Source organism: Labeo rohita, chromosome 20 (assembly GCF_022985175.1).
Source record: "Labeo rohita strain BAU-BD-2019 chromosome 20, IGBB_LRoh.1.0, whole genome shotgun sequence".
In the NCBI taxonomy this organism is placed as follows: Eukaryota; Metazoa; Chordata; class Actinopteri; order Cypriniformes; family Cyprinidae; genus Labeo; species Labeo rohita.
Window position 1 is genome coordinate 20,552,830 of NC_066888.1, and position 20,274 is coordinate 20,573,103.

The 20,274-nt window shown below is 37.5% G+C and overlaps 1 protein-coding gene across 4 annotated transcripts in view; it reads right to left on the reverse strand.

Moving 5' to 3' along the window:
• The window catches only part of stxbp5a (syntaxin binding protein 5a (tomosyn)), a 110,986-nt gene that overhangs the window by 17,025 nt on the left and 73,687 nt on the right, over positions 1 to 20,274 (reverse strand). For all 4 annotated transcript variants that reach the window (XM_051138365.1, XM_051138364.1, XM_051138363.1 and 1 more), the window contains exons 8-19: positions 16,919 to 17,042; positions 14,371 to 14,449; positions 13,743 to 13,897; positions 10,730 to 10,802; positions 10,495 to 10,642; positions 9,757 to 9,824; positions 9,243 to 9,283; positions 5,418 to 5,638; positions 4,199 to 4,383; positions 2,410 to 2,535; positions 1,408 to 1,559; positions 828 to 890 (exon numbers count right to left, since the gene is read on the reverse strand). In XM_051138365.1, coding sequence (XP_050994322.1) covers positions 828 to 890; positions 1,408 to 1,559; positions 2,410 to 2,535; positions 4,199 to 4,383; positions 5,418 to 5,638; positions 9,243 to 9,283; positions 9,757 to 9,824; positions 10,495 to 10,642; positions 10,730 to 10,802; positions 13,743 to 13,897; positions 14,371 to 14,449; positions 16,919 to 17,042 — 1,435 coding nt within the window. The remainder of the gene's footprint in view (positions 1 to 827; positions 891 to 1,407; positions 1,560 to 2,409; positions 2,536 to 4,198; positions 4,384 to 5,417; positions 5,639 to 9,242; positions 9,284 to 9,756; positions 9,825 to 10,494; positions 10,643 to 10,729; positions 10,803 to 13,742; positions 13,898 to 14,370; positions 14,450 to 16,918; positions 17,043 to 20,274) is intronic.

Consider the following 20,274-nt stretch of genomic DNA (forward strand, 5'->3'; position numbering starts at 1 on the left):
TGGCTGCTATTACTTTAAGAGCCACCGCTGCTCAACATGATGGAGATCTAACATGCATGCTCATAGGTTTATTCGATTTCATTAATTTGATATGAAATGATACATGTGCCACATATTTGTGCATGCAACTGAAGCGTGCGTCCTACGAGCACAGTATAATGGCTGATAAGACAGGTAAATTCGTTTTTTTACGGCCTGACAACATCTCATCTGACCGCAGTTCACTGTTGTTCTAGTGACGCTCCCTTGTCACCTGTACCTTTCCCAGCCTCGTTTGACTAGCACTTTTGAAGTCTTTGACCACTTGATGTGGTCATAAAAACGTTATGGGACTAAATAAACACTTCTTGTGAAGAAAAAAAGAGACAGAAACAGCAGTTGTGATTGCGCCTGCGTTAAATATTTTTAATGCCGTTAAACTAGAAAAATCAATAGCTTGATAACATGGTAATTTTGACAGCACTAATAACAATGTAAAAGTTTTAATGTCACTTTTGATAAATTGAATGCATCCTTGCTGAATAAAAGTATTATTTCTTACTGAGCCCGAACTTTTAAACAGCAGTGAACTGTTGTAATCCCCATCCAAGAAGAAAGTATACCAATCCAGGTTTGGAACAACATGACAGTGAGTAAATAATGACAGAATTTTCATTTTTAGATGAACTATCCCTTTAGTCCTGAACAGAGGAATCAGTTGAAACGCTAAAACACCCCCTGTCGAGTACATAACATCTGTGTTTCAGCAGACTCCAGTGTCAGGACTGATCGGTATGATGGTGGTAGGAGGCGGTATGGATTGTGTCATGCTCTGAGGGGCGTTTTACCTGAGGTGGGGGATTTGCAGCGATCCTCTGAGGTGGCTGAGCCCTCATTAATGTCACAAAGCCCTGTAGAGAGACAGATAAAAACAAACATGTCAAACATGTGCTGTTACCTTGTAAAAAAAAAAAAAAAAAGTAGTCTAAGGTGCATTTTAGACAGTACAATTGACCATATTCTTTAGTGTGAGGTGCAGTGTGTAGCCCTTGCTCTGATCTCGGAGTTGAGAGGCAGATGGGCAGACAGGAGCTGAACCCAGCTGCTCTGATCAGCACTCTCCCTGTGCGCATATCCGACAGATCCCAGCCCCCCGCTAAATATCACTCATTACCCTCGACACAAACACACACGTACACACCAGACAATCTAACAAGCAGTCCATTGCCAATTCCCTGCAATCATCTCTCTTACTACCATGTGTTTAAGCTGCAATTGTGCCTTTCACCAGCAGGGGTCACAGTGTTGTATCCCCTTACTGCACAGCTGCATGTCCTGTCAGTGGTGTGCTGTTAAAAAGCTCACCATGTTAATATATATGTGCTTTGTATATTATGGATAAAAACCATGTCTGTGTGCATATCAGACCTCCAGAAGGCTGTCGGCTCTTGCGGGGAGATCGCGGTTGTCTCTGATACGGGTCATTAGTGCCGTACAATTCCACAGTTCCAAGATTCAACAGAACAGTCTTCTGTAAGTAATCCACTACTGCCAGACCGTTGCTATTGCCAAACACCACCCTATGACACACATAATATACATAAAATCACAATGATTTTCTTTGCTGGTTTAGTGCTGGTACAGTGATTATTTAATCAAATTAATGTAATTTATACATACTAAAATTCAAAAGTTTGGTGTCAGTAAGATATTATTTTAAAGAAATAAGGATGCATTAAAATGATCAAAAGTTACAGCAAAGACATTTTGCTTTCTATTTTGAACTCTATTCATCAAAGTGAATCCTGGAAAAAAATAGTTTCCACAAAACAAAATTAAGCAGCGCAACTGTTTTCAACTTCAATAAGCAGAAATGTTACTTGAGCACCAAATCAGCATATTTAAATGTGACCCTGGACATCAAAAGCCAACAATACATTGTATGGATCAAAATGATCGATTTTTCTTTTATGCCAAAAATCACTAGGATGTTAAGTAAAGATCATGTTCAATGAAGATGGCTACTGTAAATATATCAAAACGAATTTTTGATTAGTAATATGCATTGCTAAGAGCTTCATTTGGATAACTTTAAAGACGATTTTCAAAAAATTTTTTTTTTTACACCCTCAGACTACAGATTTTTAAATAGTTGTATCTTGGCCAAATATTGTCCTAACAAACCATACATCAATGGAAAGCTTGTTTATTCCACTTTCAGATGATGTATAAATCTCAATTTTATGCTGATTTGGTGCTATACATATATATATATATATATATATATATATATATATATATATATAAAAGTACAAAACAAATGTTGTCCTATCATAAACATTTGTAACACCATCTGCAACATTTGATTTATTTGCTGAAGCACCTGACAAAACAGTGCAAAACAGGTCTTAAAATCTTCAGGTAACTCACAAGCCATAGGAGGAGTTGATGGCCAAGCTGCTGATCTGCTGGGGCGGCTCTCCACTGACCCACACCAGCTGTACCACCAGCTCCACCTGATACCCTGGAGACTGCTTCAGAGGACTGCTGCGCACCCTGAGGGAATGCCAGACAGAGGACATAGGTTATACAGGGTTGTATAACATTTACTTTATAATGTGATATATTACATACTGGGGATGGGCATGGTACCCAAGCACTTGAAAGTGACAATCATGATTAATAAAAAAAATTTTTAATTAGTGCTGTCAAAATTAGCGTGTTAATGCAGGTGATTATTTTTTTCAGTTTAACAGCGTTAAAAATATTAAACCCAGGGACGGGGTTAGGGTTAGCCACCCACTCACAACTGCTGCTTCTGTCTTTTTTTTTTTTTTTTTTTTTAACAAGAACTGCATTTATTTAGTCGCAGAACACCTTTACGACCACATCTAACTGGAGACTTTTCAGACACGCACACCACTTCACCTCAGCAACAAGTCGAACAAGCACAGGAAAGGTACAGGTGACGATGGAGCTTCAGTAGAACAGCAGTGAACTGTGGTCAGATGAGATGTTGTCAGGCCATATGTCGGGAAAAACTAATTTTACTGTCCTGTCAGCTGTTATACTGTGCTTGTAGCAAGCACGCTTCAATTGCACGCACAAATGTAGCGGCGTGCGTTGTAGCCTGTATCATTTCATATTAAAAGCGCAGATGAAACTACAAGCATACGTGTTAAATCCGCGTCACGTTCAGCAGCGGTAGCTCTTAAAGTAACAGCAGTCAAATAACCTAATATCCCAGCTGCTGTGATGTCTGTTAATCAAGAACAAAAGAAAAAAAGAGTTAATCAATTACTTTTATAGCTTTAAGGATTCATCCAGATTTAATTTAGGATTTAGTGTTGGATAACTTTATTCTGTTTCTATACATTTCCTACTTGCTGAAGGGCACAAGTAAATAATGGGTTTATGTGAAGATTGTTTTAAGTTCACCGAAATTAAAAGATAATTTTTTTTAAAAGTTTAATAAATGTTAAGATTGATAGCTCTCATTTATACTGTAATGTTGAATGGCTATAGTTAATGGTTAAATACCATCAGTAATATTGGTATCAAATAATACTCACTTTAAATCATTAAAAAAAATATTTAACAAATATTAAAAAACATACTGTCTTTATGTTGTTTCTACATTAATTTAAAGATTTAATGTGAAATTATTGCTGTATAAAACTATATTTAAAAAACAGTAATGTTAGGTGGGATTAAATACGATTAATTGTGATTAATTGGAGAAAAAATGCAATTAATTAGTTAATCAATAGTTGATTTAAAAGCAAAATCCACAGAGCTACACAAAAATGTGCCAAAAAGGGCCTCACGGTGCAACTTTGTTGTCCGGTTCGTCAGACAACAATTTGCATCAACACTGCGCACACAAACTTTCAGTCTATGGCAGCTAAAGCACTCAACGGTCTGTTTGGAGAGGATCAGAGTGTGTACACACAGAACGCATTCAAACAGCCAGACAGAGCACAGATGAATAGAACAGAATGCAGGAGTCCTGAGAAGAGCCCTTGTTGCTTATTATCTGTTGGGTTCTCAAAGTGACCAAAATGCTCATTCTTATTACTGCAAGTACACTGTATATGATGTACAATATATAAAATGTAATTTGCAGTCATAAAATGTCTCCTTTTTAAAAAATGCAAAATAGAGGCTTGGATCCCTAATTATATGTGTACAAAAAACGTAACTTGCAAAGCGTAATTACTTGAGGCAGGGTATGTTGTCTCGAATCCCATCTGATGAGTTGCTGCTAGTGGAGGTGTGTGTCTGAGGAGCGGTGGTTTGTGGACTGGGGGAGGTGCTTGGTGTGGGAGGAGCTGGTGTCTGATCTCCTCCCCCTTCCGGAGACTCCAGATCATTCAGCTCATACTGTAACCTGACCTCCAGTAACTGTAAAACACACATACACACATGTACACATGTAATTGACACAATTGTGCTGGAGAACAGATGTGTATGTATCAGCTAAACGCACTGAGTTAATTGATCCCCATCGGTGTCGCTATTCTTAATATGAGACACGCTAATTGGTGTGCGCGTCTCTTCCGAGTGAGTGTTTCTATGAGTGTGAGAGTCACGGGACTGAAGGTGCTAATAGGTTTAATTTGCCCTCATTATACAGAAGTGTGAACGTTCTGTCAGCAAACGATGGTAATGGTTTTTTCCCACATTTGCGTTGAGCATGCGACTCCGTTAGCGAATCAGATTCATTTCTGTTCCTGAAATTCATATTCGTCCTCAATATAACTGTATTTGAGCATTTGCTTCATGTATTAATATGTAAATAAGCTGCATTGATTAAGCATTAATAAAGCACTATTTCTTAATTGATTCAGTCTACCACATTATATATTTTCCCACAATAAATTCTAATTATTCACAGATATATTTTCTAATAGCATTATCATAAGCGCTCATTTATTTATGGGTTACAGAAGCATCAGTATGCAAATGTACAGCTTGCAAAAAAAAAACAGTGAGAGGGCAAAATGAATGCAGTATTAATTATTCAAGCTCAATATACAGCAAGATGTGGTGAACATTAATTAAAACGGCTTTGAAAGGCTTAGGGATTTAGTTAAGCATCTGAGTAACAACTGTTCCTCGGATATCCTTAGCTGGCTCTGTAGACGGCACATACACATGTACAAATGCACAAACACACTCAAGTCACTGAACAACATCAATTTAATGAACAGATTTTATATTATTATTAACATTATGAGTCATGGCAGTTGTCAGGAAACTAAAATAACCCGAGACGGGGAATAAGAGAGAGAGACTTAAGAGTATCTATAAGGGCAGCATTACTCATTCCACTTCGGAAAACAAAGTTTTGAAGTCAAGAGTACCTTAATTAAAAAAAATCTTACATAATTCTTACATAAAAGAAAAAAAAAAACGTATAAAAAACATATTTGTACCTGCACAACTTCTGTGGTGATTTCCTGTTTGCTGAACCTGTATATGATGACATGGGCAGAGACACCAGCCACGCAAAGCATGCGGCTCTCGGGACACCAAGACATCAACTGAATGGCGAACGGGTCCTCGTCCACAATCTCTGTGCTGGGTTTCTCGTCCTTACAGCGTGCCTTTTCAAACACCTTAGCTGTCTTCAGCTTGTACAGCACCTGGAGCATTACTGAACACATGGCAAATGGAAAAAGTAAGAGATAATTGTAGTCAAACAGTCATTATTTAAAATTATTTTATCATGAGAGAGCTCACAGAGGTTGCGTCAACCGAAAAAACAGAATTTTTTTATCAGTGACTGAAAAATCTAACATCTTCCGTTATTTTGGATATTGCACTGAGGGTGATCTACTGAAAAAATGTAGCTGTAATTAGGGCTGGGAGTCGATTCCAAAAAGAATCGATTCCTCGATTCCAATGCGTTGGGAATCGATTCCTCGATTCCAAAGGTTGGAATCGATCCCATCAAGGGGACTCCCCATTCATAGCCGTTTTCAGTTCAACAAAGCTTATCTTGTTCTATACAAAACTAGAGCAATTTTAGAGGAAAGAGATTGCTTTTGACAGTGATAACTTTAGCAGGTATTATCCTGTGAATAAACAAATCAGAATCTAGTATTCCAAATAATAACTAGATTTGCTTTAGAGGATTAAAAGAATGATGGGAAATATTTTTAATGCCGTCAAATGCATAAATGTGTTTGGTTAAATTTTGGGGGCCTCTATTCCACTGGCTTCAATTGTTCAGTTGAGCCAAAGCAAAAATATTAAATAGCATAAGATTAGCCACTCTGTCTTAGCAGGATTAAAATGACGTTTAATTAGCTTTATATTTCATAGGTGGACAAAATGAGGCCCACTTTGGTTTTAAATTATCTCGTACTATTAAGAAAAGCCATTTGAATGTTAAACAAGCACTTGTGTGAAGGGTTTGCAACCTAATGTTACGATATGTCCTTTAGCACCTATGGGAGGTACAGGAACAGTGGAAACTGTAGTCTGTCAAGCTCACAGATTAAACAAGGTCAAATGGCATGTACAGGTAACACTCTCACCATGCTTGTTTCTCTCAGCGGTGCACAAGGTTAGACAAAGCCTCTGGGATCTGGGGAGTTTTTTGTGTGTGACATTATAAGGTCAGTCTCCGGTTGGGTCATAAATCATGGGAAATTACCTTAATGTTAAGGTAAATGATGTCTGATGTCAAGTTTTACTCCAGTAGTGGTCAGCAGAATCCAGTTTTTAATTAGATCTTTAACAGTGTTTGTCGAATGTGATTGTAAGTGTAGCCAAAGTTCCTTTCAAAGAAAATCAGTTCACTTGGCGGCCACATTTGCAACGCCTCCGGGCAGCTATTTCGAGCATGCAAGACCAACTCCTATCTGCTTGAATGGGGAAATACCAAAATCTCAAAAACCAAGCCAAATTGACATTTAAATAACATATTTTAAAACAGCAATAACATCTGACATGAACTGACCCATAAATGCTTTTCTCAAATTGCTCACATTGAGTAAAAAAAAACAAACATGTATATTAGGTTGGTAAAGCCAATGGGCAGGGATAAGTTCACTTCCAGAATAAAAAAATTCTTGAAAATGTACTCGCAAACGTTATTCAAGATGTTCATGTCTTTCTTTCTTCAGTCGAAAAGAAATGAAGGTTTTTGAGAAAAACCTTCCAGGATTTTTCTCCATACATAGCGGACTTCATTGGGGATCAACGGGTTAAAGGTCCAAACTGCAGTTTCAATGCAGCTTCAAAGGGCTTTGCACAAACCCAGCCAAGGATTAAGGGTCTTATGTAGCAAAACAATCTGTCGTTTTCTTTTTTTTACTTTTTAACCACAAAAGCTCATCTTGCACTAGTGCAGTTCTTCGTCTGTGTACTTCAGTTTAAAAAAAAACACCTCGCTGTTCCTAAACAATGATAATAAAGTTCTATTCTATTCTAAAAAAGGTAGGGTAGGGCGAAAAACTCCATCTCAGGCCCTGTTTACACTAGAGCATTTTCGATTTGAAACTGCGTTTTAAAATGAAAACGATCCTTATTTACACATGACCATTCAGGCTGCATACATCATCAAGGATGTCTTATTTAAAGGGGTCATCGGATGCTAAGTTCACTTTTTCATGTTGTTTGAACATTAATGTGTGTTGGCAGTGTATGTACAAATTTACCCTATAATGATAAAAATCCATGCAGTGGTTTTTAATTAATTTGTAAAAATAATATCCCCTTTTTCAAATCGAGCCGTTCTCAGATGCCTGTCGGTGCACAAATCATTCATGATCCAGCTTCACTTACAGCAGAAGTGAGTATAAGCGTTTTTTTATGAATCATTGCGATCGCCTTTCCTTATTACGTGGTAGTTAGGAAGTAGTTAGGGGCGGGGTAAGCAGAGCTCATTTGCATTTAAAGGAACAACCCCTTAGAATGAGATGATTTTTGCAGAGCTTATTTTGGCAAGGTAAAAAGGGTGTTGTTTTACAAAACCATTGAGAATTTTTAATCAAAGTATATTAGAGACTTTTCATTAAGACCCTAAAGAATTATATCAACTTGTGGAAAATGGGCATCTGATGACCCCTTTAAGAGAAGTAACTGTAATAAAATGTATTGCTATTCCTTGGAGTGTAAAAATACTGTAATATACTGTAAATGAGCCGCCGAAATGAGATGCAAAAAATGAGCATGATGTTATTGTTTACATGGTTGTCAAGGATACGCAGAGCAAATGTGCGCAGCCACGCAATCATTTTTAAAAGTCTCTGTTTTGGTGCGTTTACACTGAAATGCAACCGCAGAGTTTTTAAAGTAAAACGGGGCTACAACGTTTTTAAAAGTCGAAGGTTTTCAATGGTCGAAAACGCTAGAGTAGTGTAAACTAAACAAAAGTTAAACGAAGCCTCATTTTCTCCAACTTCAAAATGATCCGACGTTGTTGTACCTTTTTTTGTAAAGGGTGTTTGACTTTCTTTACACGTTCGCTTTGTAAACACTGGATCAGTACTTCCGCCTATGTCATGTGTGATCTTTCCAACGTGACTACGTAATGCATGAGCTCGAGCTAGCGCTAAATGAGCAACTGTGGTTAAAAAGTATATAAATGTGTATTTTTTTAGAAAATGACCAATCATTTCGCTAGACAGGATTCTTACTCCTCGGCTGGGATCTCGCAGAGCCCTTTGAAGCTGCACTGAAACTACAATTGAGACCTTTAACCTATTGGTTCCCACTGAAGTCCACTATATGGAGAAAAATCTTGGAATGTTTTCCTCAGTAACCTTCTTTTTGATTGAAGAAAGGAAGACATGAGCATCTTGGATGACATAGGGGTAAGTAAATTACCAAGACATTACCAGGACTCTTTCCACTGCAACCAGAGCTTCAATTTTGCCAATTGGTGATTTGATGACTTTACTAATTGGCTCCTCCTGACTTATTTCACCATGTTGCGTGTTCCCATTCACAGTAATATGATTGAACCATCTTTGTTCATATACAGTCTTTGCTGACCAAAATAGCGCATGTTAGCGCAACATTTAGGTCATGGGTTCATGTCCCAGCGATGACAAAATTCTGCTATAAAACTTTAGTTTTTAGATAAACGTGCCTGCCAAATTCAATATGTAATGCTAATGTGTTTAAAGCAAGATTATGAGCTTTGAAAAGCTATTATAGCGCACACATTGTGGTAAATGGAACTATTATACCGCACACAAGTGGTAAATGGGGTGAAGATAAAGTCAGAAAGACTAAAAGGCACTCACTTGCTGAAGCATCCCAGAACTTCACTGAACCATCTGCATGCCTGCAAGATGAGCAGAGAATCTTTTATTTCAACTGTCGCATACATTTTCATACACAAACCCACATAAACTCACTGGCATATTCCCATTACCACATGTATTCAAATAAACCACTGAGGTAAGCTAAGTTGCTATGTCAGATAAAAGCTAGTCAAGAGATGAGAGGAAGTGCTCTTCCCACTGCTGTCAAACCCAGTAAAAAAGCAAAAAAGGGTTCTGTCATCCCAAGGGCGGTACATCAGAAAATGCTTACTTTTTTGTCATACTTCCCTTTCGCTACCATCTTGTCCTGCTCATTACCCTCTCTTCTGCACTCCTCCTCCCTCTTCTTATACCCTGCCTTCTTCTTTTACTCCATTTAAGTCTTTTTTCGCCATTTCTGCCATTTCAGCAGAACTACGAATGGCGAAAAAGAGAGAACAGAGCATACACACACACATTCGCTCACTCACACACAAGTGTGCACTGCTCTTACCCAGTTATTATTATTTCAGGGTAGCTTTGTGTGCCCAGGCCCCAGTTTCCGCCACTGATAGGCCATTCCTGTGATGAACAACAGAACCACATAAAAGCACTTAAATCCACGAAAGCTAACCGCATAAATCTGACATTTCTCGACATAGGAGAATAGAGGAAATTTAGTAGATATTGCCCTAAAGCATATGAGCATTCCTAGGAAGCTTAATAAAACGAAATTGGCCAATTTGTAAGTTTTAGTAAGCGTACTCTTAATATAATGACAGTGGCTGGCACCGGCAGCCACAAAACATTTCTGCAACGTGGGTGGAACCTTTATTAAACGGCTGGCGAGGCTCTACAGGAAAGCATTTCCTCACGAGGCGTGGAAGCAGAAGCAGTTTATTCAAAGGTATTCAGAAGTGCTGTGATTCAAAGTGGGCCGTCTGAGTTAACCTGCTCCCTGTGGGAGACAGACCCACAACTTACACACCGCACTCCAGTCTGAGAGGTCATGCTTTCTTTCATACCCATAAATACCCCTGTCTGCGTCTCTGACCCACACAGTCTGAGGACACAATGTGCTGCACAACGGGGGCCCGAAGTCACGCAGGCATGGGGAAACTGGACGATTCACCAGAGACTAATCTAGTCACTCAAAAGCCAAGGAGTGTGTTTGCAGGCAGGATGTTTTAACTTAAAAGACATCATTAACTTAGAATAGCGGCTTTAAATGAGTGTATGCATGTTGTTGTACCTTTTTGCTGTAGCCCTGTCGTTTCTGGCGAGACCCGACAGAGTAAAGTGCAGGTATGAGGTCCACAGGACAATCGGCTAAGTACTCACAACACGTCACAGGAGACTCATGAATCATCATGGGATATGGATTTTCAAAGATAGGGTAACTGAAAAACAACACAGGTCAAAACCATCAGATTGACACAAACTGACATAGTCACAATTATGACGCAAATGCTGTAGGTGATACATACCCGTTTTGTGCAAGGTCAATAACAACTAAATCCTTTTCGAGGAGGACCACTACAGCATATGGTTCCTGAAAATCTGTAAAGAAATGAAAACAGGCTTGGTAAAAATCATGAATTTTTTTTTTTTTTTTACACATACCGTTTACCGTTAGTTATTTACTTGTTTTTAAGAAATTAATACTTTTATTCAGCACTGGGACATTAAATTGATCAAAAGTGACAGTAAAAACATGCAGTTCTAAATGCAATTTTCTGTTTATCAAAGAATCTAAAAAAAGTATCACAGTTTCCTAAGAAATATTAAGCAGCAACATTTGCTTGCAAAAGTAATAAAATACAAATATAGCTGCAAGCAGCGATTATCGGGGTTCAAGCGCTTCAAGGCATTTAAGCACATATGAAAACACATTATTTAGCAAGTCTGTAACCACCTAAATCAATGATTTAAAAAAGCATTTTTGGTAAATCCAAAAATGGTAATTTGGTTTGGTAATTTTTTTGGTAATTTATTGTTTATGACTGTAATAGGGCCAGCTGTGGTCCACTTTGCACACTCATAGGTAATTACCTGTCGCATGTGCTCAGCAGGTTTTCATGAAGTTTCGATTTTTTCTTTAGGCTTTATAGGATTTAGGGTAAATTTAGGCCCTTTTCTAAACGGGCCTGTTATAACTTCCCAAAGGGGAAAATGAAACATTTGTTTGCTAATTATTGGCCTAGAGAGTCCAGAGAATTGTACTGCAGTCTAACACTAGGACTAGTTCGCAAAAGTAGGTTTTTTACATCTTCTCAGTCATTTAAGAAACAAACTTATTGACAGTGGTGGTTCTAGAAGCAGAAGTCCGGAATGAGGAATTCTACAGTACGATAGAGATATTGTGCGTATGTGCGAAAAACTGTGCACATACAATCATTTACGACCTTGAAAAATGCAATATCGCTCCCCAGTGGCCAACTTCTTTCAAATTTCTCTCAGATCTTTGGGGCCATGAGTCAAACAGGCTCACAGAGTTTCATTCCGATCAGCTTTCATTAACCCTGTCTAACAGGTGCTCAAACTTTGTTGGCCAATGGCGGCCATGTGTTTTGAGATACACAAATGTCCCTACATAAGTGTAGTGTGTTTGGGGGAGAGATCTTATTTCGTTCAGGGGTTTTACTAAAAGTGGCCCTTCCCCTTTCGAATGTTTTGGTGCCCCTTTGCGACGGTGAGTTAAAAATTCAGCGTTAGTTTGATAATTATTGATATTCACTCTCCAGAGAATATTTCTGCACTAGTTTGGTTCCGATCGGGCGAAAAACCTAGGACTAGTCCGCAAAAGTAGTTTTTTCAAAAAATTCAAAATATCTGAACATTTTGCAAATTTTCGGATTCCAACGACATAAGACACTTGAGCCTGCGATTTAGGAGTTATGAGCGATTTGGTACTCTTTTTCACTGTAGCACCCCGTCAGGCCGATTGGGGCGAGCCTGGTCACGTTGTTGGCGGTGTGAATACTACCATCCCTCCAAGTTTCAAGTCTCTACAACTTATGGTTTGGTCTGCACGATCAGATTTACATGGAGATCACAGATCTGCGACCATTCTAACTATTACATTAGGGTTTCCTGAACTCCTAATAAAACAGTAAACAGTTATTCAAAATTCTAATGCTATTTCACAGTATTACTAGTCTTCATCAAATAAATGCAGTCTTGGTGAAATAAGACTTGGTAGTATATGAACATGACAGATGCAAATGGCACCCAGTTTGGAACCAACACAAACTAATAAAGTTTGTATCATCACAATAAGTGGCCTGGTCCATTACAGTTATGATTGCTGACGTCACTGCACAAGTTTGAACCTCCCAAATGCCTCAATAATGAGTCAGAACCAAAGATGTCTCATTTCAAATATAGCTTAATCAACATACAGAGCCAGGCACTGTTATGCAAGCAGCACTGTAAACACAGTTCCCATTCCTCCTGCGTTTATCGCTGCTTCTCAGTCTGGCTTAATACAAACTCGAAACAAAACGGCTAAGCCTTTAATGCAGATGTATGAACACAGATCCAGTTTTTAGGCAAGAACAAGCACATGATTATCTTTATTTCTGTAAAAGTAAGATGAATAGCAAGAAAAACAACTGTTTTTTAAACCAGCACCATGCATAAGCTACAGAAGTGATAGGATCACGGTATTATGTAAGGGATAAAGTACGGTCAGCTTGTCACTCGTTACCATAAAATGTTAAAACCCCAATCTTAGATTTTCACTAAGAACATAGAAAGCAAGTTTAAAAGAACAGCATTTATTTGAAATATAAATCTTATATAACATTATCAGTGTGCTTGCTGTCACTTCTTTATTTTAAATGTTATGCATACTTGTTTAATAAATGTATTCATTTCTTTTAAAAAAATGACCTCAAACTCAAACAGTAGTGCATTTAGCTCAAAAATATCTTTTCCTCTTTTTCATCTTTATATAGGTAATGCTCAAGAGGAACGCTGAAATATAGTTCTGAAAGACATTTTAGAAAAAAAAATGAGAGACTGGCCAATCGGAATCAAGTATTTCAAAGAGCCGCTAATAAGCACATTTTATGTTCTCTTTTTCACACCAGTAAACTATTGACAGACTATTAACAAACTAAAGTCCCATCAGCTTTTGTTACAGCTGCCTGCAGAAAGAAAAGAAAACACTTACTATTCATAAATAGCCACCAAAGTGATAAATTATTCAAATGGGTACGGCAATAATAAACGAATGCAGTCACAGAACTGGATGTTATGAATAGAGGGAGCTTTAAAAAAAGAAATGTAAAATGTAATTACTAGGCAGCAGTTCCACCGGGAGAGCTCAAGCTCATCTACAAAGAACATGAAGGAATAGAACAACCCAACAAAACAAAGGTTCAAATGTCAGCGGAAAAAGAAAAGAGAGGAAGCGGCATGAGATAAAAAGACTGAGTACTTATTGCAACAATATTGGACAGCAGGTGCTTTTAATGAGTAAATCGACCAACGTACCGTTAGGATATGGCGTTTCACACAGGGTGAGGAAATCTACAATGGGATAATCCATCTCCAGTACTGCCGTGCTCTTTCCGTGCATTACTGTCAAGCATGGCCGTCGACCAACGGTGTCATACGACAAACCACCAGAGAAGATCATAAACGGATCCCTGTGCAGAACACAAACATATACTGTACAGTGAGCTTCTAAAGTCAGAAAGTTTGTACTTGTATTTTTCTCAATTTGTATTATCTGTTTAACAATCTAAGTGAGAATGCCTTTTCCTTTAACGAAAAAAAAAGCACTTGAGCTGCATGAACCCTACAAGTTTGTTAACTTGGCTGACCTAGAAATCCTGCAGAACCTTAAGCATACTTGGTATTTATTTTACATTATAACTTTTGCTTACTTCCAGGTTTAAATGAGTTTAAAATGAACTTTTAATCCTATATTCAATGTGGTCTCAGACTTTTTTAATCTACAAACCCACATTTATCTACAAACATCTAAAAGAAAGTTTCATTCATGAACACTAAGGCTATGCTGGTTTACCTGCTTGACCAGCACAAAGCATTCATCATGGTCTAAGATGGTCTTTGCAGAAGGAAAAACAAAAACGTATTGCTGCAGGTGAGCACTTACCCTGCTCTTGTGGTCTTGTACTCTACTTTAAGAATGGGTTTGCAAGGCTCTGGCTTTTTTCCATCTTTAGGCTGCTTTCCTGAAACAGAAACAGACTCATTCAGAGAATTTCCTAACCTTTCCTAACCTTATCTGGCTCAGTCATGAACAGTGCACTTGATGTGAACTTGCTAAAGACTCCAGAAAATCGCCTGATGAACACGACACAGTTCACATACAGCTGAGGTCGAAAGTTTACATACACCTTGCAGAATGTGCAAAATGTTAATTATTTTACCAAAATAAGAGGGGTCATGCAAAATGCATGTTATTTTTTATTTAGTACTGACCTGAATAAGATACTGCACATAAGAGACATTTACATATAGTCCACAAAAAAAAAAAAAAAAAAAAAAAAAAAAAAGAGTTCAATTTAGAAAAATGACCCCGTTCAAAAGTTCATATATGCTTGATTCTTAATACTGTGTTGTTACTGGAATTATCCACAGCTGTTTTTTTGTTTAGTGATAGTTGTTCATGAGTCCCTTGTTTGTCCTAAACAGTAAAACCTGCCCACTGTTCTTAAAAAAAATCCTTCAGGTCCCACAAATTATTTGGTTTTTCAGCTTTTTTGTGTATTTGAACCCTCTCCAACAATGACTGTATGATTTTGAGATCTATCTTTTCACACTGAGGACAACTGAGGGACTCATATGCAACTATTACAGAAGGTTCAAATGCTCATTGATACTCCAGAAGGAAAAATGATGCATCAAGAGCCAGGGGTGTAAACTTTTGAAAAGAATGAATAATGATTGCCTAAATACCATTTTTCATTTAGTCCTGCTCTTCAAAAGTTACAGAAGATACTTTCATGTTCCCCAGAAGACAAAATAAGTTAAATTTACCCTGATCTTCAAATTCACCCCCCGACTCTTAATGCATTGTGTTTCCTTCTGAAGCATTAGTGAGCATTTGAACCTTCTGTAATAGTTGCATATGAGTCCCTCAGTTGTCCTCAGTGTGAAAATATGGATCTCAAAAACATACAGTCATTGTTGGAAAGGGTTCAAATACACAAAAATGCTGAAAAACCAAAGAATTTGTGGGAGCTGAAGGATTTTTTTTAAGAACAGTGGAGAGTTTAACTTTTCAGGACAAAGAAGGAACTCAACAAAAAGAAAAAAAACAACACCGTATTTAGAATCAAGCGTATGTAAACTTTTGAACAGGATAATTTTTTATCAATTCAACTATTATTTTCTCTTGTGGACTATATGTAAACATCTTTTATGTGAATATCTTATTCAGGTGAGTACTCAATAACAATAGCATGCATTTTGTATGATCCCTCTTATTTTGGTAAAATAATTAAGATTTTACAAGGTGTATGTAAACTTTTGTCCTGTATTGTCCTGTAATAACTGTATTTCTGATTGAAAAAGGAAGTTGGGCTGGTCTTTTTCTCAGATGTGAAACACTGTTCATTTTAGGGGTGTATTAGCAAGCAGGGGGCTTCATATGCAACAGAGTGAAGCCACAAATCTTCCTGTAAATTTTCAAAACTTAAAAGACAGAAATTGTAATTTGGCATTTTAGTAGGAGACTTCACAGCCAACAGTCTATTAAGCATTATGTCACCAAAGAGTGGACAGGAAGGAAGGCTGCACAGGCTGAGGGTGGAATTTGGAAAAGAGCCTCCCTCTCCCACAGACAGGAAGCGTGTCAGAAGAACTACGCAAGTTCTTTCATAACAAAAAGAAATGTTCATTACGAAACATACTGATTTATGTAATTTTCGTCTACCCTAAAAGCAGTCCGTTGAACGACAATCCTAAAGCTATTAAAATCTAACTAAAAATCTTAGTTAAAAAATTGCATTTAAAATAATTTACAAATGAATTTATTTATTTATATATTTAAATATACATATCAATTAAAATACTGCATCTGCCTAAGAAATTAAAATGGAGCAGATTAGTCTCAGATTTTTTGTGTGGCTAGATAAAAGACAGCAGGGCTAAATCCCTAAATAGGGCCTACTAATGCCTATGGATTGAAAACACCAAATATTATTTTCTCAGCAGGCTTCTAACAATATTTTACGGCTTTTCCCAATTAGTTTTCTTTCTTTCTAAATCTGTCTGATGTTCTCTTCTCACGGAGGCTGAGGGGTTTCCTGTATCACGAGAGGACCGTAGTGGAGTATCTTCAATAGAGCAGGCAAGGACATGCACCAAAAGGAGGAGCATGACCTCACCTCACTCATCACTAAAGACCAGAACACAGGCAGTCTCCATGGAGGAACAAAATGAAAATGAAAATTAAAGCTTCACTTGAAATGGAAATCAGGGAAGGGGAGGTGATTGTTTTAAGCTGCTTTGTGAAGGAGGGGGAGGAAAAAAATCAAATTGCAATCCTGAATTAACAAGTCTTTGAGAGAGGTGTGATACAGCCTTGTGAAACAGACATAAGAGCAATTAATTTTGCAACTCTTATCCTGACGAAAAATGAATTTGAAGAAAATGAGTTTGCGTGTTTGAGCCAGAAAGAGAGAAGAATCACTAACCGTGTGGCGTGATTGTCTGTGCGGGCTTGGCTGGGGACTTTATATTCCATATGGTCAGTGTGCCGTCTGAGTGACTACAGATAAACTGCTTCCCCTCGTGATGCCAGGCCACAGAATGGATCGCCTGTGAGTGAGAAGAAAGAAAAAGACCAGGACATCAAAGTTAGCAATGCTTGCATTAGGACAGGCAACTCAGTGGGAGATTTCCTAATAATGACTCACTATGCTCAAAAACATGACCCAGGGGTCTGAGTTGCGCCTACCCAGGTTAAAAGAGCCATGCTGGGATAAGTGATATAAAGAAAGACTGTCTTTCTTGTGTTAAGCTATGGAATTGCTACAAATAGTGAAGCTAGTAGGCCTATTAAACACATTCTGCATCTGTGGCTTCAGTGCAACCACAACAGTAAGATTGCGGCACGCTTTTAAGACCGTCAGCATTTCTGCTGTGGCTCTATCCAGAAAACATGAGGAGAGGAGTCACATTTACATCCAAGCGTTATTTAATACAGAACTGAACCCATAGCCTAAAGTAGCTGGTTTTAAAATCATGTTGTTAAGCTATTTTGGTAATGGAACTGAGTTGATAAAATCTACAATGCTACATTTCCCTTGGCAATATTTCTGGAATTCACATACTGTCAGCTATTTACAATCAGAACTAGTCCTAACAGCTGGTGCTTAAAAACATGTTATTATCAATGTTAAAAATAGTTGTGCTGCATAATATTTTTGTGATGTTTTGAAATTTGCAGTATTTCCTGAAGAACAGTTCAAAGAAGTTCAAAAGAACAACATTTATTGAACAATTTGTAGCAGTAAAGCATATATACTGAAACATAACATATTAACCTTCCCATAATTTCTTTTGTTGCACATCAGAAGCTTTGTTTCTTTATATAGCTTTGTTTTGTACTGTTGTTGTATTGACTGAAGGCTTTGGCAATACTATGGGGAAAACAGTCAGGCCAATATAGCACAATGAATGGAACAGAATTGAATCAAGGGGAAAAGAAAGAGAGAGAATGCACAGCATGAGACTGATGTATCGAGAGAAAAGGGAGCCAGCGAAAGCACAAAGAAGGCTGAAAGAGAGTTCTCATTATTTTCTAATTAAGCGCAGTCTCCTCTTGTTTAGCATAATGATGGCGGCTCTATCTCTGTCTCCGGCAGACAGTGGGGACGAACCTCAGCAGACCTAACTAATCAATAAACCGAGTGCAACATCATTACAGGAGCATCCAGAGAGGAGGAGTCAGATGAACACACATGCACACACCCACACAAAAATATGCTTAAGCACAGCTACATTCACAACACCTGACGATGATTAGGAAGGATTATGTTGCTTGCATAATATATGTACTGAAGGTACAGAGCATATGGCTGTGGAACACAGATATTCAGCATTAATGTGTTTTTGCTAAACAACTGACATCAATAAACAGCAATGGAACTACCACATTCAAGGCCTAGAAAGGTAGTAAGGACATCGATAGTCCATTACTGGTTCAACCTTGATTTCATTTTTAAACTATTCCTTCTCTTCTGTGTCAGTCTTTAATGTGCATATATGAGAGTAACGAGAGAGGGACAGGGAAGCGAAGAAATTGTTATATAAAGTAGTTACTTTTGTTTTCTTTGCACAGGAAATGTATTCTCGTAGCTTCATAAAATTAAGGTTGAATCACTGACGTCACATGGATTATTTTACCGATGTCATTACTACCTTACTGGGCCTTGGGCGTGGTAGTACCGTTGTTGTCTATGCAGGGTAAAAAAGTTCTCGGATTTCACAAAAAAAATCTTAATTTGCGTTCTGAAGATGATCAAAGGTCTTACACGTTTGGAACGACATGAGGGTGAGTAATTAATGACAGAATTTTCATTTTTGGGTGAACTATCCCTTTAATATCATCCATGGTTTTATCAATATTTTACTAGACTATTATGATTTACAACAAGAATTAGATAAAACACAACCTATTTAATTTTATTTTTGTGCATCAACTGAGGAGCACTTGTGGAAACGCATAAGCAGTCAACTGGGAATATGGTTATGTAGCAAACTACTCTTTAAAATGTCTCATATATTAAAAAAACAACATTAATATTATTAGCTGAATAGCTGAATTTTTAAAAATGACCCATTCAAAAGTTTACATACACTTGATTCTTAATACTGTGTTGTTACATGAATGATCCACAGCTGCTTTTTTGTTTGTTTGTTTAGTGATATTTGGTATCATGAGTCCCTTCTTTGTCCTGAATGGTTAAACTGCCCCGTTAGCTTTTTTAATTTGAAGATTAGGGTAAATTTCACTTATTTTGTCTTCTGTAGCTCCTGAAGGGCAGCTACAGATGAAAAAAATGAAAAAAAAAACAAAATTATATTTAGGTAAAACATTAAATACCTAAATACCATATTTTTTCATTTAGTACTGCCCTTCAAAAGCTACAGAAGATACTTACATATTTCCCAGAAGACAAAATAAGTTAAATTTACCCTGATCTTCAAATTCAACCCCTGGCTCTTAATGCATCGTTTTTCCTTCTGGAGCATTTGAACCTTCTGTAACAGTTGCATATGAGTCCCTCAGTTGTCCTCAGTGTGAAAATATGGATCTCAAAATCATACAGTCATTGCTTGAAAGGGTTCAAATACAGAAAAATGCTGAAAAACCATATCAATTGTGGGACTTGAAGGATTTTTCTGAAGAACAGCAGGCAGTTTAACTGTTCAGGACAAACAAGGGACTTGTGATCAACTATCACTATCACTTGAATCATTCAAGTAACAACACAGCATTAAGAATCAAGTGTATGTAAACTTTTGAACAGGGTTTTATAAATGTAACTATTGTTTTCTCTTGTGGACTATGTAAATGTATTTATGTGAAATATCGTAGTCAGGTCAGTACTAAATAAAAAATAACATGCATTTTGTATGACCACTCTTTATTTCGGTAAAATAATTAACATTTTGCAGATTCTGCAAAGTGTATGTAAACTTTTGCCTTCAACTGTATTTCAGGGGCTGGTTCCTAAAATTCATAAATGTGAATGATAACAAATGGATTGCTCCAGAAATTATAAATATCATTGGTTATATCATTGTATACCCTGCAGTACACTAGTACTCCATAGCCTCCGACTTATAATTACACTCATACATTGACAAGAACATGTGGGATGACTGTATGCATGTGTGTGTCACCTTGAGAAAGGTCTGAAAGATAAGCAGTCTGCCTTATTAACAAGACCTTAAAGATACCAAGACCTCTTGCTCCCCGCTACTCTATCCTCTATATGCTTTTCTCTCTTCGTCACACTCTTGGAGATACCCACAGAGACAG